At 40.7% G+C, this 25004-nt stretch overlaps 1 protein-coding gene across 3 annotated transcripts in view; it reads right to left on the bottom strand.

Annotated features, from left to right (window-relative positions):
- LOC308123995 (receptor-type tyrosine-protein phosphatase delta) overlaps positions 1 to 25004 on the bottom strand; it is a 128047-nt gene that overhangs the window by 28089 nt on the left and 74954 nt on the right. For 2 of the 3 annotated variants that reach the window (XM_080486751.1, XM_080486752.1), the window contains exons 5-18: positions 19257 to 19445; positions 15271 to 15381; positions 10804 to 11073; positions 9126 to 9707; positions 8647 to 8792; positions 7941 to 8085; positions 5941 to 6246; positions 4849 to 5042; positions 4511 to 4537; positions 4024 to 4141; positions 2995 to 3582; positions 2474 to 2571; positions 2071 to 2327; positions 891 to 984 (exon numbers count right to left, since the gene is read on the bottom strand). In XM_080486751.1, the coding sequence (XP_080342877.1) occupies positions 891 to 984; positions 2071 to 2327; positions 2474 to 2571; positions 2995 to 3582; positions 4024 to 4141; positions 4511 to 4537; positions 4849 to 5042; positions 5941 to 6246; positions 7941 to 8085; positions 8647 to 8792; positions 9126 to 9707; positions 10804 to 11073; positions 15271 to 15381; positions 19257 to 19445 (3125 nt within the window). Of the gene's footprint in view, positions 1 to 890; positions 985 to 2070; positions 2328 to 2473; positions 2575 to 2994; positions 3583 to 4023; positions 4142 to 4510; positions 4538 to 4848; positions 5043 to 5940; positions 6247 to 7940; positions 8086 to 8646; positions 8793 to 9125; positions 9708 to 10803; positions 11074 to 15270; positions 15382 to 19256; positions 19446 to 25004 lie in introns of all 3 variants that reach the window. The other variant, XM_080486750.1, reaches the window with a different exon arrangement.

Genomic DNA, 25004 nt, shown 5'->3' with positions numbered 1-25004 from the left:
TCTAGCTGCCCTTGGGAAAAGTTGTGAAAAGGTGAGTGCCAATATTGACAAACAAATAAATTCTGACAGAGGGGTGACTTTTGGGCAATCGGTCAAGGCTACTGACACGGGCCTGTAGGCATAAGCTGTAAAGCCAATGCCAGATGAGACAGTGTTTTCTTTTTGCCTCTTACACATGCGATGCTTGGTTATGTTTATGCAAAAGAAGCAAACAAAAGTTGCAAGTGTAAAAATTGAAGAACTGTTATAATTCTTTGTGTTTGAGTTTGTTTTGCATGAAATAACCTGTAAAGGACAGAAAACATGGGAAACTGAATCGAAGGTACAGGGACTTTGACATTCACAATGACATCTGTTCTGAAGGCATATCTGAAAGGTAACCACAGCTTAAAGCACAAGGTGTTAACTGCCTTCATTCGCTTACACATCTAGTCATGCATGCACTGCACAGGAGCCCCTGAATTATCTCAACTTGCTAAATATAAAAAGTTGTCAAGTGTTTTGTGCATATGCAGGAGCCTAGCTTTGCCTGAAATGAGAGGAGACATGAAGGCCTGATGCAGCTCTTCAGGTAATTACCACAGACACAAAGAGCAGCAGGAGGAGGTGGGGATGGGGGTTGAGTTTGCAGTGCACTTGATGGCTACTTCATGTTCTCATTTCCATATGAACAGTGCTCTCTGCAGCTATTTGCGTCAATCAGCGAGACTCATCTCCTGTTCCTCCTGCCCTCTTAACGGCCTCATCTTATTTTTCCTTATTTTGAGAAAAGAAATACACGGCATATGCCTCATTAAGAAGTACAATTGCAAATTTGAAATAAAACTTGTATTTCTTAATTCATATTTTTCTTTTTTTCCTGATAATTTCTGATTGTCCTTTGAACCTACCTCCTCCAGATTCATCTCATCGGGGTTGTCCCAGGGTTTGAAAAACTTGCCCGTGCGTTGCTTTTTCAGAGGGACTACCACAACATAATATCCCCTGTAAGATCAAATGTAAAGTACATTCATATTATCATCCAAGACACACTATCAGTTAAAAAATGTTGTATTTTACAATTGGCAGACCCCCCCCAAGTTTATTTCTGAAAATCCATCTAAAACAAACAGAACACGATCCCTTTAATAATTGTCTGAAACGGAAGGAAAATAAAACAATCATATTTATTAATTTTTTATTTTTTTTTTAATCACTTGATCAGAGGCTTTTGCTTTAGTTTTCCGATTAATTCAAGCAGATTCAGAGGAGCCAGGCAATATGGTTGCACCTCAATAAGGCCCCCTGTGGGCTAATTAGTAGACCTCTGTGAACGCAGAGAAGATACAGAATTAGAGGGATTTTCATCCCTTCATCAGAGTGGCAAGAGAGATAACGGCCTCCTGCCAGAGCCGGGCCTCCTGGTTGGGCACTGCACTAGCTCGCCTTCGCCAGGATGGCAGTGTGGCAGGCTAATGGGAAACTAATTAGCTTAAGCTCTGGCATGGGAGACAGTGGGCCAAGTGCGTCCTGCAAGATCAAAAAACCCAAGATGGTTTTGATGCTTCAGTCTGCAATCGGATGTGCTCCTTGGACCTCTGACAACCCCGGGCTTTGTTGAAAGGCTATAAGAGACTTTATAGGGCTTAGAAGAGTGTGCTTAAATGAGCCGGGTTGCTCCGATGTGTAATGACTGGGGTGAAGTGGATATTACACTGAAATGCAGGGATGAATATAAATGACTGTTTTGGAAGAATCACCCCTGACAAGGTCAGCCACCAAGTTAACTTGTTTATTTCAATCAGTGGGTAATATAATCAGTAATGCGGGCATTAGCAGTGATCAAACTTCACTGTAATGACGTCTTTTCAAATCCGATATTCAACAAAGGAGGCATTTTATCGCAAATCTGATTATTTTTTGCTTGATGTGAGATGACAAATCAAGATAAAGGCAGTAATCAGAAACTATTGGAAATCAACCCATTTTTAAATTTTTTTTATTTCTAAAACTGGAAATCATGACCTACATTTTTTAGGCTTTTATCTCAATTGTGAAGGGACAGCGCAGCATGGATCTTCTTTAGCTTACCGTACTTTCTCAGGTGTCTCTACTGTTGGTAGCTCTACAGTCACCATGCCGTCTGAGTTGGTCTTGCCAATCAGGTAAGGTTTGGTGCGGAGGATGTCTGGGGCCGTTGTCGTGGACACACGATGTTGAAGACCTCCTGCACTGTTCCCCCGATTGGTCAAGAGGAAGGAGTATTGGGTCCCCGGTTGAAGACCTGTGATCAGCTTCTGTGTTAGCTTCCCATCCACTTCCACGCTCTGCCCGTTGTCGTAGAGGATCTAGTGATTAATGAGTTGGATTTTAATACTGCAGCAATGCGCGACACAGGTTGTAGTTACGAGCTGCATATATTAACTGAAGTGTGTACCCTTTTAGTACCGTCGTGAAATACATTTTAAAATATATTTAGCGCTGCAATGCTCACAGTAAATGGTTGCGCGGGGTTGTAGGTTTCTGGAATTTCCCACGTCAGCAACACGGATGACTTCATGGCAGCTTTCACATGAAAATTTTTTGCAAACACTGCTAAAAGAAAGGGGGAGCGGGTGATTTAGACACAAAAAAAAATCTCCTTTATCTCATCTACCCTCACACCAGTGCTTACCTGATAATGCCTCTTTGAAACCAGTCTGAAAGCAGAGCTACCCTGAACTTTCCCACTGTTCTCTTACCTTTTTACCAACACCAACTCTTACAAAAATAATGACTGACCTTTACTTAACTGACAAGACACAAACAGACATACATACTTACACCAAGTGAGTGTCCTAAATCATTGTAACATCAAAGTGACTAATGATAGGGATATGACAATACCAAAGTCTTCTGGTTGAGTCCAGACTTTGAAAGCCTCACAGAAGAAGTTGTTGTTGTTGGAAAGGGCTTAATAGGCAGAGGTTGTTTTTAAAAGGGAAAGGGCTAAGAAAGTTCAGGGACTGGTCCTACCTTGATCCACGGGCTGTGTCCTGAACTGGACACTTGGGCTATAGGGGCCTGAGCCCTTGCTGGTGAAGGCACACATTTTAATATCATAAGTGGTATCTGCCCTAAGGCCGTCCAGGATGACTGTTGATTCCGGGGCCGTGATGAAGAGTTCTGAGGGGCTGCGCGGGCTGTTGATGTCCTTATACTGCAGCGCGTATTTCACTATTTGGCCGTTTCGCTCTGCCAGCAGTACAGGCTGCCAGCTGACCTGGATAGTGGAGGTGGTGGCACCCTCGGCTGTAATGCTCTGTGGGTAGCCGCTTGGTACAACCTCATTTGTGGTCACTTCTTTGACCGTCTCCTCACCGAACCCCACCTTGTTGCGCGCCGAGAGGCGGAACGTGTATGAGGCTCCCTTATGGATCTCTTTGGTGGTGTAGTGGTTCTCCCGCTCGGGGAACTCAATGACAGTCAGGGGATCCACATCTTTGCGGCCAAAGCGAAGGCGGTAGCCTTGCAGGGGTCCATGGGTTATTGCTGGTGGATGCCACTGGAGGAGAGCTGTGCCCATGTTGGTTGCACTAACCATTAAGCGAGGTTTATCAGGAACTATTTGCAGAGAAGGAAAAAGGGATAGCTTGTTATGAATATGGAAATCCATGACTCATCCTTAAAATGTTTGTACTAGACAGGCATTCATTATTAAACTGTGTCTTTAATTGTTAAAGAGGTCCAATAAAGTTGACTTTTTGTGCCCTTCTGTCCTCCTCATTCTCACAAATGTAGTATTATTTTAAAAGTGCCTTCAGCACCACCTTGTCACAGCAGTAGGTTGGAGTTATTGCTCCTAATGAGACAGCAATTAGCTACATCCACACTTAACAAGCCCACTGACAAGTGCAAATAGTGGTTGGCATAGTACATAATGTTGTTTTTTTTCCCTCATTAACTACAGATTCATTGCAACGTGGATGGACTCTGCATAGTGTTATAGACACAGTGTAATTTAGAGTTACAAAGGACACTTATTAGCAAGGATATTAATTTTACCTGCGCCAGTGGTGGTGATCAGTTTGGGCTTGCTGCGTGCACCGTCGCCCTTTGTTGTGTAGGCTGCTACGGTAACTGAATAGGTTGTCTCAGCCTGCAGCTCTGTGATGATCATTTCCTATAAAGATGGAGATTTTTACATTGGACACCCTATTTGCAGATTTGAGCAAGCAGAGCAATAGAAAGAGGGTGCGCTATCAGCATAATGATCAAAACCAGATTCATTTTCTCAACATATACTCCGATCTGATGAAAAGGTCACAGTACAATGATGGTGTAGATCAGCTTCAGTTAATAAAATAGCATCCTCCTTTTGTGGTTAACAAGCTGACATTTAAAACTAGAGTGCCATTTTTTTAACGCCAGCATTGTAAAGGCATTTAAAGGAAACACTCATGAACTCTCGCATAAGAGACACACAACATTAATGCAGAAGAGGAGAGTGGGGGATAACAGTGTTAGAACTTTGTCAGATTTGGATACTCACATGTTCAGTTGAATCATCAAATTCCCACTGAAAATGAGTTCAGAAAATGGGAAGAAAAGGGAAAAACAAATAAGGCCGGGTACAGACGCTACTAGTGAGACAGAGATTTTCTCTACCAAAAATGTTTGTGGATAAAAATGCTTAGATCATAGGAAGAAATAATCATACCTACAAGTATATACAGTTCAACTATCCTCCAGCCTATATAAAGCTACATGAAAGTAGTTTCTTTAAAACTCTGAGACAATACTGCTGTAGCATGTAAAAGTAAACAGGAAAAAGCAATACTATGTGTCTGAGAGATGAGGTGGCTTGCTGAGGGTTAGGATGTTTTGTACCTGGGCATCATCAATCAGGATGTCCTTGATGACTGGCTGTCCTGTGGGCTCCCCATTAACCATCCTGACATAGTGCACCTGGTACCCTCGGATCTGACCGTGCTGCTTGGTGGGCATCGGTGAACGCCAGATCACTTTAATTGATGAGGAGTTGACAGCCTCCACCTCAACTTTACGAGGTGGCCCGCTAGGAACTGGAGGAACACCATGGGATAGAAGGAAAAAAGGTCAAAATTATGGAGAACCCCCGCCACCTTCTCTTCCAAATCTTGCCTGAAGCCATAGCGCAAAATGCTGCAGTGACAAAAAAAAAAATAAAAAATTCACAAAAGTGCAGCAAACTGCAACAAGCACTGCATGACACCAATATTTCAACAATGGTAAGGGGGAAAAAAACAACAGCAAAAAATAAAAAACAGGTCTGACAACTGACCTAATCTTCAAACATTAAAAATGGGTCGAGTGGATTTTCAAAACATGGAATAAAAATGTTTTGCCAAAATAGAAAAGTGGAGCCAAAGGGGGAGGGGCTTCAAGAGTTGCAAAAGCTTGAAGCACTTCAAGAATTTTTTGGCTATGGAGCAAGGTAAAAAAAAAAATGAATAAAAAATGATTCAGTCACGTGAAGGGAGAGAAAAATAAAAATAAAAATGGCCTTCAAAAAATTCTTCCACCTTTTGCTATTCCCACTGTCCAGAACTTGTCCATTCGTCAAGTTCCTGTAAAAATTTGTCGCATGAAAAAAATGCTGCCAGTCAAAAATTTATAAAACAAAAGACAGTTGGGATGGGAAGTTGGAGGCCTGCAGCAGAAAACAGCCATACCATGTGTTGAAATTGAGCAGCGTGGTGGGGAAAAAAAATGCCCCCAAAAAAGGCACGAGTCACAGTTTGTTGGAGTATAAAAAGCGTATTGTCCAAAAATGGTTTAAAAGTACTGTGCGGTGACAGTCATATCAGAAGCAGGCAGAAGGGGAGTAGAAAAGAAGAGGGGGATTGTAGATATAGGCAAAGGTTGTTAGTATTTGACGGGGTAGGTTAAGAGGGGTTGAGTTTGATTTGCAGCTGGAGCTTTGTTTTAGCGAACACATACCATCCTCCTCTGTGCGGATGAGCTGTGGCAGGCTCTGCGGTCCTGCTCCAACATCCGTATGAGCACTGACCATCACACTGTACTCTGTCCATTTTTCCAAGTTTTCCAAAAGGTACTGTGAGTTTTCCGGGGGGATGCTGGAGGTTTCCCGAGCAGCAGTGTCCTCGCCTTCAGTGGCAGCATAGTGGATGGTGTACTGCGTTATGATCCCGTTTTGTAACTCCAGTTCCGGTGGCCGCCAACTTACCAGGATGGTGGTAGAGGTGGGGCTATAGCACTTGACTTCCTGAGGCGGGCCCGAGGGTTCTGGTTGTGTTGGGTGGGATTTCAGAGCAGGTGCAGGTTTGGTTTTGGGTTTGGTTTTGTTGAGGCCATTCATTGGTTTGAGATTTGAGATTTTCAAAGGTCGTTTTGTTTTTGTTTTGATCGGGGTGATGATGGTTGAATTGACCAAACAAAGGAAAAAGAAGAGGAAAATAAAATGAAACAAAATGAGGACAAAAGCACAAGGACTTCAATGGACAAATGAAAAAAAAAATCATAAATTAGTGAAACATCACAACTAAAGACAAAACAAAAGGCAAATATGAACACAAATGTGTAAACACTCATGATGAATGAGAGGTGTTGTTTGAAAAAACGACAGCTGTACCATATGTAACCTACCTTTGTAATGACAAATAAAATTATAAAAACAAAGAGAAACAAAAATCACATATCCTAATATAGTCTTTCTCTTGACCTTCAAATAACATCCTAAATACATCTCTGAAGACTTCAGAAATTCATTCAAATAAACCTTTCTGAAAACAAATAAATTTGGCAAGCAGTTACCATCAATCCAAAAACATAAAGGTTGATGCTGCAACTAGTTTAAAATAGAAAAATGTTGTATTTTTCACCAACCTTTCCGAAGCCTGTTGGTTTGTGGTAAAAGCCTGATTGTACAACAGAGAACTTCCCAAGGAGACATGACTGATTTATTAGATTCTGATCACATTGGCATGCACTGTTTTTGAAACGTCATCATTTACCTCAACACATATACATCTAGGCAGAGTTTAAACATCTTTTGTACCCACCTGATCTGTGCCCTTGTCTTTCAGAGCCCTCAGATTTATGATAATGGTCCAAAGTCAAATAAAGCAGCTCACTGTTGGGTATTTTTCATGCTTTTAATGTGGTAATGGGAACATTGTGACTGGTAATCTAAATGATGCTGGATCAAACTGAGTTTAGTTTGAACTAACCTCCAATTAATCAGCTTTGACTGATTTCATAAATCTGAGGTCTTTTGGTTGGAAAAGTCCCTAACTACAAAGACAGAAATTGCTTTGAGCTTTCTATGATGTTGTAACTCCAAAACTTTCTCCCCACTGATTTGAATTGAGATTTACCATGACAGTTCTTCAAGAAAATGGGAAAGTCCCTTTGATGTCCAGAGAATTGGTTCTCGCCATTGTAGCTACATAGAAAGCTCAGTCTCAAAACTTTTCTGTTCTCTTATATCTGGCTGACATGCAATGTCAAGAGACAAGACTTCCTGAGGGCAAGGCATGCCCTTTCATTTACAAAAAAAAAAGAGAAGTGGGCATTCGTATAAATAATTCAAGACGTTATCACTCATTTGAGTCCAGACTGTTTTTTGCACAACAAAGGTGGAGTGTGGTACTTTTTATAACCTTGTCTCCTGACTTCACAGGAAAGCTCGAGTACACTGCCCATGCAACCTTTTCAAAGTGAATACTGCATGGTCAGGTAGCCTTCATAACACATATTTACTATTTTCAGTGTTTATATCTCTGCTATTTTCAAATGCATCAAACATTGGAAGAAAAATCTTATTAGTCTTATCTGTGCTCAGTGGGACCTTCCTGACATTTTTGTCACTTTTTTTGGGGGGGCGGGATTTTACATCACGGGTGAGCTTTGGAATGCATTTGAAAATGTGTTCCATCCCAAACTGTTTAAACTCTTGTCAGATAAGGAAGAAGACCTACGTGTCTGTGGAGTTTCTGCGGAGATCTCGCTGGTGTAAGCTCCGACTCCATGTTTGCTACGGGCTGCCAGTCGAAAAGTGTAAGTAGTGAAGGGCTTCAAGTCCTTGAGGAGGTATGTTGTCGTCGGCTCAAAGCTGATTCGTTTCTGTGGAGAAAATATGGCACTGTCACTTTAAAAAAAAAAAATAATGAAAAAGTCAAGCAAATATGGGGGGGGGGGGGGGCTATGGACGACCAGCATAAAATGTCTTGCTTTAAGGAAAAATAGTAATTACTTTTGTCTGTGACGGAATATTTGAAATGGTTTGTGCCGGTAAATTGCAACAGTAAATCTATAATCAAAACTTGATTTTGAGAAAAACTAATTGCCATATATATATATATCTAATTGGTCTACTTTCCAATTGCTTCAGGACTTGTTAGCCCAAACTTTTTTTCGGCAGCTGGCTGACATCACTGCCAAATTTTCTTCTTGTTCTTATGGCTTCAAAAAGGGAGTATGCAGGGGCCTTAAGTGACGTCACTCTAAGTTAGGAGTTGCCAGCACTGAGTCAACCGGAAAGCAGCATAATTATTGTGTCGGGTATAAAAACGGTGGGTAGGAAAGAACGTCAGAAGGAATAACATGGTGGGATAATAATCAGATTCAGCATATTCCCTTTATTGCAGATGGGCCGACAATGACTAAGTTGGAGAAACTGCTTACCTCCTCTCTGTCATCTCTCTTTCTGTACATAAGTTCATATCCTGTGACTTGGTTTTCTTGTCCCGTCTGTGCAGGGGCGATCCACGAAAGTAAAATACTTGTTTCTGACTTTGCTTCCCCTTTGAAGTCAGTGGGTTGGGAGGGAACTGGAATTAAAATGAAGATATGAGTTTGTCATTTTCCACATCCTACACTTGTCATTCTCATCTCATTCACACTTCCATTGATGCCAATTAGTGGCTAAGTTGTTGCAACTGCATTGCAACAATATTATTTTGAAGCAGTTGGATTTCTTTCTTCGTAACTTGTTAGGAATACATCTTATTTAAAAGAGTTCACAGCTTCAAGATATGACGTCCTTAACTGAAACTCGCCAATGAGGATCAGTAACTTTAAAACTGTACCAGCAAAAATTATTCGGACATTTGTGTATTGATCAAGAGTTTTTTTAGGACAGTGTACAATCACAGCATACCCACCTCCAGTCTTAGCAATGATTTGAAGGTCTGGAGATAAAGGTCCATCACCGACTGACGTGTACGCCAAAACCTTGATGTAGTAGGTCTTATTTGGGATGAAGCCTTGGATGGTGACAAAGTTTGCGCCACGAACGATCTGCTTCTCCCAGAGGTTGACATGCTGGGTGGAGTCCATGGTGTAGTAGACTCTGTAGCCCATTATCTGGCCGTTCGCCTCCTCTGGCTCGTCCCACTGTATAACGGCTGTGGTGGCGCTCATCATGTGACCTCGGACCTGCCTTGGTGCTGTGCTGGGCGCCTGCTCTGCTGTTTTGGCCTCGATGCTCTCACTTGGTGGCCCGCGCCCAATGTTGTTCACTGCCACCACCCGGAACTCGTAGTCAGAGTAGGGGCTGAGGCCCCCAACGCTGTACCTTGTGGTGGCTACACCATCAATCTCCTTGTACAAGTCCTCCGAGTACTTGGACTTGTGTTGGATAATATAATAGGACACTGGTTCAGGGTTACCAGAGTCCCAAGTCAATGTTATGCTGGTGGCAGTGCGCTCTGTCACGACAGGAATGCCAGGAGCTTTGGGCAAAGCTGTAAAGATAATTATAGTATAAATATCAATAAAAATGCAAAACATACAGCATACATTACAGCCTTATAACTCTACAGAGAAATAAAATTTATATTATGAGCTGTAGAGACTTTATTTTAATTTGTTGATGGTTGACTTGTGTTGATAATATTGATTTAACAGCCCATTGCACATGATACTGATGGTACACGGTATATTCAGTCATAAGAGACTCATGTGTTTTGCACATTTTATGATGTGGGCGGATAATTTTTTTGCATTTTCACTTTTTCTTCTTTACATGTGGCTAAAGAAGGGTGAATGTAAACTAATGCATGAGATTAATAGCTTATATACTCCGTGTTCAGCATTTAAGGGTGCCATTGTCATTAATCTTCGATTTCCCAGTGTTTATCACTTTAATAATTAAAGAGGTAAATTTATTGCTTTAATTCCTCACACTGTGGCACATGGCAAAAGATATCAGGGCAATAGATTGTCTTTATATGCCATCTGAAGTATGCTTCTGGGGGAGCTCCTGCCAGACTGTTATATTGTGACTAATATCTCTTTGTTATGTCTTTGAAAAACAAAGCTGAGTGTGTGCGTACGTAGGTCTGTCCCCTGTGTGCATGTGAACATGGCGACACCAATCTAGGATATCTTTTCTGGTGAGCTGCAGTGTAGATATGATTACACTCAGATAAGTACCATGTCTACGGAGGACACCAAACAATAGTCACTACGTTTCACCCCCCTACAGGCCCCCCTCCCCCTCCCACCCTGAGCTCCTGGTTTTGTGGCTCTCCAGCTGAGAGATAAGCACTTCACTATATTTTCAATCTGCAATCTAATGCACTGAGACGTGTGCCAAGGCTTGTCGAAAGCTTTAAGAAATCCTCTACAGAAGACTTATTGTGGCAGTGAGAGGTAAATAAGTTTCTTTAAAAGGACTGCCAGTAGTTTCTGCTTGGATATTTTACTAATACTGAAACCCGACTTCAAACTGAAATACCGAATGTGACCTGTGCTCTCCCAGAACTGTTTAAAGCTGCGCCCCAAGCCTTGGTATTTCGACTGAAACGCTAGTATTTAGGAAGAGGAAGCAACCTTCACCTTTTACTGTTATCTGAGCCACAGCCTCTATCACCCCAAGGGTTGACATGGCCACACAGGTGTAGTTGGCCGACTGCCGGACGTCTGTAAGCTCCAAGACGTTCCTTCCAATGGGCATGTCGTCCTCCGGGGTGAGATCTTCGGCACCCAGCATCCACTTGACATATGGCATGGGAGAGCCCACTGCCACACATGTGATATTGACACTGCCGCCTGGCATGATCTCATTGTCTGTAGGTGGAATGGAGAATCGAGGTGGCACCCGACGTACTGAAACAAGACAAAACACTGTGTGAAAACCAGCTTTTACTGATTTCCCAAAGAAATACAAGTGTAAATGAACAAAAGTACCTGATAGAAAGAATTAAAACATTCAAAAGTTAATTACAGCATAGAAAAGAAAATGTATCAATTTAAAGGCTTATATTTGGCTTTAGTGGTGAATGGGTTAACATCAACACGAGCAACATGCACAAAATACCGCATCACCATTAGTACATATATACAGAACTGCACACAGTGCTGGACAGTCAACAGCACTCCACAGTTGTATGCAAAAAAACAACTTCTGGGTTGCACACTTCCAGCCGATGTGAGATAACGTGCCGCTTCACTTTCTCACATCACACAAACATACGAATAATACACTCCAGGAGTGGCACACGTAACACAGCGGAATGGTGCCTCTCGGGGCTTTTCAGGCGCGGCCAAGATAAAAACTCGGGCTGTCAAATGTTATACATTCGCACATTCAGATCAACTTTAGAGTGATCGCAAAGTCATTAAAGTGATGAGGGGGGAAAAAAGAGAAAACACGGTAGGGGAACTTTCACCAGGCTAAGCTACACACTTGCAATACATTTAGGTCCAAGTCATGGATGAATAGAAGCCCACTTTGCCTTCTGCCAGCCTACTTTCAAGGCAAACATTACAACAAAGATGGATAGAAAAGGTAAGCTTTTACAAGTGGCTTTTGACATCAGAGCTGTGGCAGAGAGTTTAGAAGATGATGCGATGCTATGTTTCAAATGTTTTTTTCTTAATGCTGGCCAAAATCAATGACAAACGAGAAATCTTTAGCTTATTAAAGATGAACAGTATTAATATAATTCTCCACACTGCAATCAATGATTCTGCAAATCAATTCATGACCGTGAATCAATCTAAATTATTCACATTGACTGATGTCAATTCAAATAGTTTCTAAAGGACACTGTGCCTGTGAATGCGGTGTATATCAGAAAGGGCGTAGAGAGGTCATTTGCATTGAGTGCCCTGAAATTGTTCTGAAACTATGTGTCACATATCAAGGATCACCAGAAGTGCCATTCAAGCAGGATGCATTTGCAGGAAGCACAGTGGCTTCTTTCACGGTACACATTACTGCAATTACACATGTACTTTTCTGCATAAAACATTACAAAAGTGCCACAGTAACAATCAAGTATGTGGTAATACTTACTATTTATGACCATGTGTTTTTCCTTACGTCATTACAAATACAACTTGGTGTGATTTTATTAACTCCTGTGTTTCAATGAAAGCCGTAATATAACGATGCATATCATTTGACAGCACTAATTAATCCACATTCCCAAAAATATTCATAAAAAAGTAACACACAAAAACTTTCATTTTAAGGACATTACACCCTATAGTGAACTTGAATTATAACATTAATACTACACAATACTCAATGCCTTTTGAAGGGAGGTGAGAGTCCATCATGCATACAAGAGCAATATGCGACTTTGGAAAGCAACTATGTGAGGGAGGTCAGGGAGGAATGGAGGGGGCAAAGATAAGTGGTAATGTGGTCAGGAGGAAAGGGGTTAGTGTAAGACTGTGCCAACACAAAATGGAGAAAATAGCAGTGACACCTCAGGACAGAAGGTATTTCCATTATTACTCCTCAGGTTTCATTGGGGGGGGGGGGATGGTCAAGTATGTTTCAGAATAGATGATGTGGATAATAAACAAACAGCATCTCAGGAGGATTCAAATTAAAAATGAAGTCAGTGTTACTGCTTGAGGTATTCAAACATAAATAAACATGGTTTGGATTTAGAGTCAACCCATAAGAAAATGTGTCACATCTGAACAGCTAACTACTTGTATTTATGTGATTAATTGACCCACTTTGTAAACAGTGTTTGTATTAAATCCTTTGGGTGCCAACTAGTTTTGTTGTGAAGGTATTTTCTTTTTGCGATCTTCACTGTATGCTCTTCCGTCTGCCTACTCCTAATTCACAAAGCCCATTCTGTTCAATAGACTGCGGCTCTCCTGAGAGAAAATCTAGGGGAACTGCTTGCATTATTAAATACAACGTTTCTCTCACTCAATATTTAATTAATATCCAATTGGATCACGCTCCCCACAGACATAATATTACCCCGCTCATTTGAATATCATTACATTTGTCAAGTCTTGTGGATAACGCTCTAAATACATCAGTCTTTCTTGACTTCCTGTGCAGACGCATCCTCAGCTGGGGAAACGCTGAATCTCTGAGGGCAAGATTGTTTTTACAGCTTGACGTAAGGCTTTAGTACCAATTACAACAGAGGATGGATTTCACTCGGAACATATTTTTATCTATGGGAAACTTCAGTCGGAGAACACCACGGGGAAGATTTGAGCGTAGTGATGTTTAAATTGCTGTATGCGGGGAAAGATTCAGCGGGCACAGCAAAGCATTGCACCGACATACAACAGCAACTGTTAGTTTCAGGTGCCCTGGTTAAATCAAGGACTTTGTTCCTATCTGCGGCGTGGATTATACTTTTGAGTCGACTTCATTGCTCATGTTTTCCCACCTGCTGTGGTGTGAGTGATCAGAGGATTCAAGCAGGAACACTGACCGGGTAAAGGGTGCAGGGGAAAAGACACAAGTAGTTCAAACATTAACAGGTGACCATGCAAATAAACCCTCGGGCAGATGCAAATATCGTCCCTGCCACCCCACCTCAAAGATGCAAACATGCACCACCTGTCGGACAGTCAAGCACTGAGACGAGGACCGGGGGCATTCTCAATGAGAACATAAACACTGAATGTGCCTGAGAGGAGTATAAAAGCAAAGATAATAGAGGAAAATATATATCCTGTGGTAATACACCGGTGGATGAGTCTAAACGTATGTAAATAGTAACATTTTATGGGGAAAAAAGGAAATAACTAAAATATCTAGTTTCAGTTTTGTGTCGTGGTCAAAAAGTAAAAACACACCAACCTTCTCGGAGCTCTGAGGGATGTAGGGAATTTGATGCAGAACAAAATGAAATAAGGAAAGGAGAAAAACAAGGGAAACACAGAGAGTAAAAAGCCCATGTTTTAGGTGTTCAAAAGCGAGTTAAACAATTCGAAGGACTGTCCGTCTCGCAGGTGCAGGGAGCCCCTTTTATCTCCCTGGCACCAGGTTACAAAGCAAAGGTCTAACCTGTCTGAATTCAAACAGTTTGAATAAGAAAGAATAATAATGTTCCAGACATAATTTGCCCAAGCATTGTTAGCTAACAGTGATAATTCCCCCAAAATATTACTTTTGAACTGGATGGCAGTTAATGATAACAAAAGATTGAAATTCTCTGAAGAATTTATATTAAAAAAAGAAAAAAAAAAATAGAAGTGTCAACTGAGGACTTTTGTATTTATAGGGAATTTAGGAAAATAGTGGAAGAATAAAAGCGAGTGCTTTAAACAAATGAGGCCTTGACTGTGCCAGTTATGTGAGAAGCAGTAAGAAAAGTTACACTACTGCACTTATTATTCTGACTTTAAAAAGAGTGAAAGATTGCAGGCTCAGTGGAAAGAAAGATTACTAAAAGCAAGCTCCTGCTGCTACTCCATCTGAACTGTACTGCATTGGCTAATATTGTGAGGAAATATATTTCAAGTACTGCCCCATCTAGAAGCTGCAACTATTTCTGCAAGACACATATTTGGAGGACAGCAAACTGGATTGCATATTTAAATTAAAATCTATGTTTGTATCCTGTTTTCTTTTGTTTATAGCGAAATTAATTTAGATTGATTTTGAATGTGTCCTTTCTGGATCAGTGGGAAGAAAAAAGGATCTGTTCACTACTGGGGAAAGGAAGATCGATGGAGGGGGAACCTTCCACCACCTCCAACAATCAGGTTTTTAAAGCTATTAGTAGATAAACACAGCAAGCATTCTAGTCACTAGTGTTAGACTCAGGATCATCAACCAAAAGGACCAGAAACACGTAACACAGCAGAAATTGTAGGTTCAAATCAGTGCAGGTAAAGTCAAGTGCAAGAGAAATCAAAATAAATAAAAATATGCATACATCAAAATAAAGCATACTTACAATGGCCTCATGGGACATGACCCCTGTAAGACTTTACTTGCTAATTTAAAGAAACCTCGTGAATTTTAACAAGGAAGTTAATATAAAGTTTGAAAGAAGCATGCTGATGATGTCAACGTGAGCGTCCTACCTCTGACGTAGAGATTGGCTGGGGCAGAGTAGCGCGTTCCATCGTTGTTAGTGGCCACACATTCATACTTCCCCTGGTCAGACTCTTCACTCTGCTCTATCTGGAGGGCTCCTGGTTGGGAATAGCAAACGGGGTAGCCAAATACGTGTGGTTAAAGTTCAGTCGCGGGCAACTTGTTTACAAGCAGAGCTAAACAAAAAAATAAAAAAATAAAATGCAACAAGCTTGTTTGACCTCAAGCAGGCTGACATCAGCCCCCTCCATTTCTAGGTTTGCCTTTTCAAGCATCAGTTTGGACACTTGTGGAGTTGAAATAAAACACTACCTAACAAAGTGTTATTTTGTTCGTTCATATTTGTACTTTAGTAGCTCTATTTTATAGTCCATTCTCCTAGTTCTATCATCAAACCATCGTATTATAGGTTGAGGGATATCTGCAGCTCTGTAATCACGTCATACAATCCAATACAAACATAGTGTCTTGCTTAACATGCCTGAAGTAGCAACACATGAAAAGAAAATAACACTTTGTCAACGTAATTCAAAAGGTTAAATCAAAGAAACACGGCTAAAGTAGCTTCTGCCTGGAATACATTTACGTTGTTGTGGATGACGTCTTTACAGAAAAACCTTGTTTACTTAAAGGGTCTAAAAAGACACTCATCCTAGCGCCAATACGAAAAAAGAATTAGTCATGATTTCACTTTGAAAAATGGGGCAAGCCCGTCAATATACAACATGTCACTGGACTGGTCAATATGGGGATGAGTGATACTGCTTCAGGGAAACATGGATCAAACAAAAGAGGTTTACAGTATAAGAAAGCAGCATAACAAGGGAAGACAATTGAAAGAAAGAAATTTAGGTATGAATTTTAGCATATTCAATCACAGATTAGAAATAATCTTAAACCTATAGAATAATTTGGGACTTCATCTTTGTGAAGTGTCTTTAAAAAAAAAAAAAATGCAGCGCATACAAAAAAGTTGAAAAATGCTGCTCAGATATCTGGAAAAAATGTAAGTATTATGTAAAGCAAAACCAACATATTACCCTCTGTAACAAAAGTTTTGACATGCAAATCTTGGCAAGAAATGTATGTCGACACAACTTACAACCTTCTGACAACCCTTAGCTGAAAAATAAAATGCAATTGTATTAGAAGACAAAATTCAAAATATCGGCCGGAGCCGACAAGAACGAAACCAACCACTGCTTTAGCTTGTGAAAGCTACAAAAGACACCCATAAAAATCCACCAATGGGATCAGCAGTGTGGTGTCAGGTGACCCAAGGAAAAATGGCTTTATGCACAACAACAACTCTCCAGCTCCGTGTCACGCGGCAAAAATGAGCCAATCGGGTCCTCGCCAGACTCTACTGTTTGCCTTTCCCAAACCCTGAAGAAAAAAAGTCAAAAAGTAAAATATTCTCCAAACCCAAGAAAAGTAAGAAAAATAGGTGAAAGAGAAAAAAAGCACCGGAGAAACTTTATCAAAAAAGTGGTTGTTTGGGCTTTTTTGTAGAGGTACAGGAGAGGAAAGCAAATAGAAGAAGTGGAAAAAAATAGTTTGCAAAGATAGAAAGAACTCTTTGGGAGAAAAAAGCAGAGGAGAGGCAATGTTGTCTTCAGCATGCCTGCGTGATTCCACGGCATCTGTGCATATTTTTAGTGCTGAACAAGAACAGCTAAGGGGGAAAAATGCTTGGTTGTTTTAGTTGGACAAAAAGAGGGACACATGATTCGCTATGGCCAAAAAGAAACCAAAAATGAACGTAAAAAATAGTTTGAAAAAATAATTGTCATTGGATATGCTTATTTGAGCCAGGGCAAGCATATCTCAACTGAGCTAAACAGGCTCTCGAAACGAGAATACAAAGGAGGAAATAAAGCGTTGACAGAAAAGATGAAGAGAAAGAACAGGACAAATAAGAAGGAAGGTCCGTATGAACGTAATGGGATTCGGTTCTTGGTAAACAGGACAGAAATGGAGGTGATTCAAGTGAATGGATGGGTTGACAGCAAGAATGAATTTGTATTATTTTCATTCTGTGAACGTCAGTTCAGCACTCTTACCTCTTATTGGTGTACCACCTGGGTGGATAATATGAATGCAAATAAGATTAGAAAGAAGAAGCATTAGTACGAGTAGATAGAGGCTGGGGGCTTTGGAAGAAGAATCAAATTAGATTCAACAGGGTACGTAAATAAAGGTACTACAGGAAAGAGACAGGAGAGGGGGAGAGAGAAAGAGAGAGAATAAGAACTTTTCTGTATTCTACTGGCAAAGAAAGACAGGATTCATCATAGAAAAATCAAAGGTCAGAGAGAAGAACTTGTACACTGATGTACCACGGGGGAGGTGCCATTTTTGGAAGTGGCCATGACTTCTGAGGACCATCTACTGAAGGGAAAGACTTTCAGGACTTTGTATGTGAGCTTGAAAAGCAGAGATATTTGGAAACAAAATAAAGACCTTGTGATCCCTTCACTGGTCACCTCCCTAAAGTTCCCTACCAAAGGTGAGTGAGTAAGTGGGTGGGTCAGTGAGTGAGTAAGACACATGTGAGGACAGCTCAATTACTAAGATCAGTATGTGACAACACTACGTTCTAGCTTGGTGATTCTAATTCCATATCGTGAAAGTCTAGCTGGCACTGGTGAGACACTTGGACATCGTGGGGGTGAAGGAAGAGTGTGTGTGTCTCTAGTAGTAGCCCTGAAACTATCAGTTAGTAAAATGCATGCCATGCATTTTAATAGTTGTTGAGACATGAAAATTAGTGGGGGGGGGTGATGTGTGCTTTAGAGCTAAGCACTTACCAAAGGATTCTGTAGATTTAAAAATATAGAGAGAAGAAAGACAGCATAAGAATATGATTATATTCTTTAGGTAAGTTTAGTTAACAAGGTTTCGTTCAAGCTTTATCAACTCTACGTGAATCAAAGTCGCAGGTTAGAAATATGGGTTAATTCTACACAGTTCTGTTGAAAACAAGTTAGCAAGGAGGTAAAGTTAAGACGATGATTTAACAAAGGACAGCTGTGAAATCGGAACACAAGTGGTCAAACACACAAGACTTAAAATTTATGTAGATACGCTAATGTGTTCTCATTAGTAACATTTCTAGAAAATTTGAATCATTTCCCAGCTGAGATGCTGAAATCAAACTTGGGATACTGACGTGAGTAGGTCGATCAGGGGTGTGCCACAGGCAAATAAAAAAGCACAGCTTGCATCTAAACATTAAAGCCAAGGAATCAAGGTGTAAAGGAAAAGCTTTATGGAGTTATACACACTACTGTGGCTAATTAGCATCCATAATTTAGGGTTTTCTTCAATTAAAAAAAAAAAAAAAAAGTTCTTGAACAAAGCTATCCAAGGGAAGTTTAAGGTACTGACTTTAGGAAGCAATGTTTCAACAAATGGGCAAGACTTTAATTTGCTTTACTGTATGTCTTTCCTATTTGAAAATGGTGCACGACTCCTTTGCAGATTCTGAATGAAGCCAAATGTTGAATATTAATTGTTAAATAAATAAAAAAAAGACATAAGAAATGCAGAAAATGGTTTGTAAAAAAAAAAAAAAAAAAGACATACTGCACCAATGCAGTGTAAAAGAAAACTAACGGCAACAGAATTTATTGTCAAAAGTCACAGCAGTGAGCAATGAGGGCAGAAGTTAGGGCACAAGCCAGCAAACACAGAGGGGGAACAATCCCAACAGCCCATGACAACACTGGAAGACAAAGGGAGACACGCACAGACGGACGACACACACCGAGGCGTACACAGAGTAGAGGACTAGAAATAGTAGAAACAATGCCATTACCTACAAAATTAAAAGTCAAATGAGAAGTTAAATTATGGGAGGAAGAAGAGGATGAAAGAACAGAGGATACAGCAGGGGAAGTAGATCAGATAGAGGTAAACAAGGAAGAAGGCTCCCTGTTAGGTAATTAAGCTTTCAGCAGAGGGAACCTACCTGATCTGAGCTGTTTAATGCGGCCATTGTTGTTGGTGGTGTTGACGGGCAGGAAGTCTTTGAACCAGGAGATGTCGGGGTCGGGTCTGCCGCTGGCAGCACAGAGCATGGTGGCAGTGCGTGTTCGCTCCACCACTTTCAACTGTGGGCCCATGTCTATGGTGGGGAAACCAATGGGCAGCTGGTCCTCTGGAAAGAGGTTAAAGAACATCGTGGCGGACATCAGACCGAGCGTGTCAGAGGGTCTTCATCAAACCTTATGCTGGTGAGGGGGGGGGACGACCCAGAAAACAACAGGAACAATAAATACAGAGAGAGAGAGAGAGAGAGAGAGAGAGAGAGAGAGAGAGCGAGGAGGGAAAGTCTCCCATTTTTGGGGTAAGCATAGACGTGAACAAAACCGAGTGCAGAATAGTCAACTTTTTTGAACACATATTAGGCATCAACAAAGATCCAACTCTTACAATAGAGTTTACATCACTAAGTCATTAAAGCTGCTATTTCAACAAAGACTTCTATTGGCATTTTTCTGCTTATAGTTATAAGAAAATAACTCTCATACAAGCGAAACACATCAGGCTAATTTGTCTGACTCCAATTTTTATTTATTTTTTTGCCATTTTCTCCAAACTTGCATCCTGGGAATGGTCCCTTACTGTCTAACTCAGCAGAGAGGACATCCCCACCTTCATAGTGACCGATGCACCTTTGTAACACACAAAACATTAAAAATACATAAGTGTGAAGTGCTACAGTTGATTCATTACTGTCAGGGAAAAGGTCACAACTATGTGCTGATCCACTTTCTATTCATTTGGATCCATGCACTGTTTTTCATTCTATTTTAACCTCAAAACATATTTTCAATCTTCAAGCTGATAAAGAATATCTTTCAGCAGGATGCTGGGTTAAGTAAAAAGTTTGTCCTTTATTGTTGGCAGCTTGATTTGCTCTACAATTTTCACAGTTGCTGTTGGTAATTTCTCGGTGAACTTGAGGTTGTGGAAGTCAGAACTCGGGTGCATTTTCCCAATCCAAGTGCACATTTAACTCCTGATGCTATTACTCTATTATTTGCTCGCCACCAGCAGCGTCCAGCAATATGTGATTATATGAGGGTACTCTTTACATATTCATCACATTGAACAAGCTGTGGGACAGTGTATACAACATTATTGTGTATTCAATAAAAAACAATCAAAACTGTGAAACCCAGCATGCATGAGATGGTGGGAGGAAGCTGATGTAGCTAAGAAAACCTCTCATAGGAAGATGGAAAGACCTATTTATCCAGCAAGTTCAAAGCTTTTGATGTGCTAACCACAGCATCACTATGTCACTCATCATACAATGTATTACAACCCCAGCTTTTATTCCTCTGCTCAGTTTAGCTGAAATTCTACTTTGATAAGTATGTGTGTGTGTGTGTATATGTATATAAGGTGATTCATCTAACTCTCTTCAACAATACCAATCAATATTGTTCCCAAATCTCATTGTGAGTAAATTGAATATCAGCAGCACAGCTACACATGTATTGAGGAGAGGTGGCGCTTTGATGGTGTGTGACGATGGCAGGTGGCTTTGCGATGTTGTTTAAGATGTCGTTTCACCGCCTGCGTCTCAGCTCTTTGACTGAACAAGGGCGGGCTGCATCTTGCTGCCGTTTGAGATGTGAAAGAAGATAACTCAGCCTGCACTTTGCTCCAAACATGTGCTTTTAGCAAAAACAAAGCAAACCAAAGCCGGGAGCAGCGTCGTCTGAGGCTCGGCGCTTTGAACAGGAAGTATTTTTGGCTTGCAGCAAAAGATGATCTGTGAGCGGCTGCAGATTGGAATATTTCACAAGATTACCGCACATAAAAATGCGTGTGCGTCTCTGCAATGTTAGCTGGGAGTTAACCTGGAAAACCAGACCTGCTCATTCTGAATGCCAATGAGGTTTATGCACCTTAAGTTTTCCTTTCCCTGCTGTGATATGGCTAATTAGTGTCTTCTGTTGCTTTCGTAAACGGCACCTTTTTGGAAACTACTTCTTCATTAAATTTTCATGAGGCGACATCAGTCTGGAAACAGCTTTGAGATGCCATAGCCTGCACACAGCCAAACGACAATTATGGCTGCCTTCCAACAATGCTTTTGGGTATCTGGCATGAGAACCCACCTTCATGGATAAATCTTCTCAGAAATAGACGGTGTTACAAATGAGCGACTTCAAACCGAACTGGAAAACTTTCCCATGCAACTCTGTGTCCCTGCCTGAACTGACGTGTGATGGAAAGATGTTGTTTGTGTCATCTTGAAACCAACCAATCACTCAGTCGATACCCTCTTTCGGCTTTTTAAACTGGTTCACTGACATCCAATCCTGCATAGTGCATGCACTAACCAGTAATTTTCTTGGCAGTTGTGTGCTGACAGATATACAGGACGTCTTGGCTGGTGCATCCATGCGCTTTATCTCTGCGGGTCTTTCACAACGTGTACAATAAAGGTACAAATGCTATCTATATCCATTTTAGTGTCCATTATAGTAATGAGAGATGCTCTTGCATTACTCTTGTTAAAAGTTTGCAGGTGTCTGGCATTGTGTTTGCTTGTTGTTGGCACAAAATTGCCACTCATTAAAACAACAACCACTTAGTCCATTCACTTTAGTCACTCAGTGACCACATTTAATTCACATCCTAATTAAAGTAGCAAAGTAAAGTTGAAGGACAAGGTAAACCATTTAAAGATTACTCATATGTTCCTTTCCATCGGTTATGTTCACATTTAAATGTTTTCTTTTAAGTCTTATAAAAGTAAAAAAATAATAATACTATCCAATTAGGACGTGTGTAACATAGAGAAGCAGAATGAGCACTTAAACTTATGTCTGGACATAAACATGCTCAAAGAATTATTATTGCCGATCATATTTGTATTTATATCTAAAATACACCAAATACAACAGCTATGAAAGCATGAAAGAGGAGTTTAATGTGATAAACTCTCCTGCTCTGTTCAAATGGAGGAAGACAGGGAGGAGTGGGAAGTGAATTAATTGTACAAGGTAGCTTCTGTCCAAGCTCCCTCCAGCCTGTTCAAGGTCGAACAGACAATTAGTTGATTCTACAGTGAGTCAAAAGTATACCTGATCAAACACAATAGCCAGAAGCAAGCCTAGGAGCATAGATGCGTGTTGAATATAGTAATTGAACGTGACAATCCAAGCGAACTAAAAAGCAACTCCTGTGAAATTGCAATGTATTGTGAAACAAAGTGTTCAAGAGATCATGATTTAGCTGTCCTTTAAGATGTCACAATGGCTCTCATGCTGCAATATGGAAGGTAGTAGGCTTTGCAGCTCGAAGAGCAAAGGGAGGTGTGCGACTACAAGTCTGTAAACAGATGATGGATTATCTTATCTTACTGAAAGATGCTGGAAAAATGTGAGGAAATGAGGGAGAGTCAAGTGAACAAAGGGCAGTTTCACTGCCGCCATCTTCCTCCTCCTATAGAATGAGCGTTACATGATGCCGGCCCGTAATTCCAGGGCAGGCAGGCTGATGCGACTCCAGGCAGTGCATTTAAAATTAATGATCTGTTACAAAGGTTTCTGGCCCTTTGAATGCATTCTTATTTAGCCCAGAAATGTGATTTAAAACTGCTTAGTGGAATCGTGCTCATCGAGAAGGGCCACAAAGTCATGACATCGACGATGAGGCATCTGAAAAAGTTTTCTGAGATTGAACTTGAGATTCTGAAATGATAAACCAGAAGGTTTTGATGTTCCTGAGCTGCCTCAACTATTTGCTGCCCACCCTCATTTGTTTCAGCGTAAAGTGAAATTACCATTGTGATAATAAATAAGGAGAGGGAAATGGAACACATTTGGTAGCTTGTGCAGTGATTAACTACTCATGTCAACGGAGCTGGAGCAGCGTTTTCCTTACAAGGGCAGGAGACCAAAATGAAATCAGATTAATCACTGTTTAATCGCACTTGTTGTACGTTTTTGGAGAAGTTGGGATATTGACAAGGCGTTAAATGCAAAGATTGAAATACTTAATCTACCAGAGGCCAAGCAGCTATAGCAGTTTTTCTCCATGTGCTTTGTTTGCACTTTTGCTAACAGTCATCGGGTTGAGGTTCGACTCCCATAAATTGTCAGCAACGCGTGGCTTCATTACCAGCTCAGTTACTCTGAGCTACATCCTGATTAGAGGAGAAAATTGGAAAAGTTTGGCGAGCTTGCAGTAGGCTTCTCTTTGAATGAATAGTTGGGGGTTAACATATTATATGCATTATGATTTAAACATAGTAACACGCTGCTCTCCATTATATATGAAAAAGGTTTTTACATATATTTCTCACTTCCTTCTACCTTGCTGAGGACTGCAATCTCAAGGACAGTCTAAGACAAGGGCAGTTTCTGCTTTACAGACCCATACTGTATATTCAACAATGGATCTACACGCTAAATGAGATGGAAGGGAGAGAAATGCTGAAGTCACCTTCTAAAGAAGTGCTGAGCAGTGGTGCTTGATATAAAAAGACTCCCAATGACAATTTGCACACATTAGCCACTGCCAGGCTATCAGGCCATATGAGTGTGTGGTGCCAAGTATTGGAGGAGTATAAAAAGGACATTGGCTCAAAAACTACCTCAGTGAGCAGATTTCTGCAGAAGACATAAGGCCGCTGGACATAAACTCTCCCCATTAGCAGATTATATCTATTGATCACTCATACAAAATACGAGCATAAGTGAAATCACATTTTCCTTGTATGACAACAGTGGCCATTCCAGTTACTGAAATGTTGCTCGCTGCCAGCAATAAATTCTGCAGTAGTTGTCGTCATGCTGCAGCATATACACCAGCTCTCTGTTCAAAGGAAAGTACGCACCTGATGAACTATAGGGAACAAAGACACAGACTTTGGTAATATGATTGGTTTAAGCTGCATTCGGTTGAGATATGGTTTCCTTTACTTCCACCCACGAGGATTCAAATGGGTCTGAGGGTTTACTCACACTTGTTACGTTTGGTTGAGTTATAACAAACCCTCTTATAATATGCTGCATTATTATTTAACATGTATGCACACGCTCCTCTTGAAAAGAACATGTGCAACTGTGCTCGGGCGCAGTTTGATTCCAGTCTGATGGGAATGTGAACGCAACATGGTCGAAAAAAATAACCTCACACAGGAGAGTTTGGACTTTAAAGGCTCTCTATTTTATCACAATAGATGATTTGAACTTTGGTGTATTGATACACTTTATAGCAGGGAGGGGCTTTAAATATTTCCAACATTTCGCCCAAAGACTGACCAAATTGTGACTGAACAATTCTGCTACAACCATGTAAGGAGAATTGAAGCTCCTAATGAAAAAACATGCACTTTATATTTTTCAACCTGAAAAGGTAATTTTTTTGACCTGTTTACCAACAGCATTGTTTTACAGGCCACAGACGTTCAAACATGCAATGTTGAATTTATGTTGCAGAATATGTAATACAACAGCAACAAAATGTATTTCATTTGTCCTTCCGTCCAAAAATTGGTTTATTCATTTTTAACTTTGGTCTGGACCAAAAACCTGCGCCTAGATACATAAACACAGCCTCAGAGGAAGTTTGTCACTAACTAGAGGGTCACATTTCGAGATCAGACATTATCAGAATGACGACAAGAGAAGAGAGCCTTTGAGTTTAACACATGCTCTTCTATTGACACCGATGTGACACTGGGTCCACG

The sequence above is a fragment of the Lipophrys pholis genome (genome assembly GCF_963383615.2).
Source record: "Lipophrys pholis genome assembly, chromosome: 18".
Lineage (NCBI taxonomy): Eukaryota > Metazoa > Chordata > Actinopteri > Blenniiformes > Blenniidae > Lipophrys > Lipophrys pholis.
Note: the sequence above shows the minus strand (reverse complement) of the source record. Positions and strands in the feature narration are given on the sequence as shown.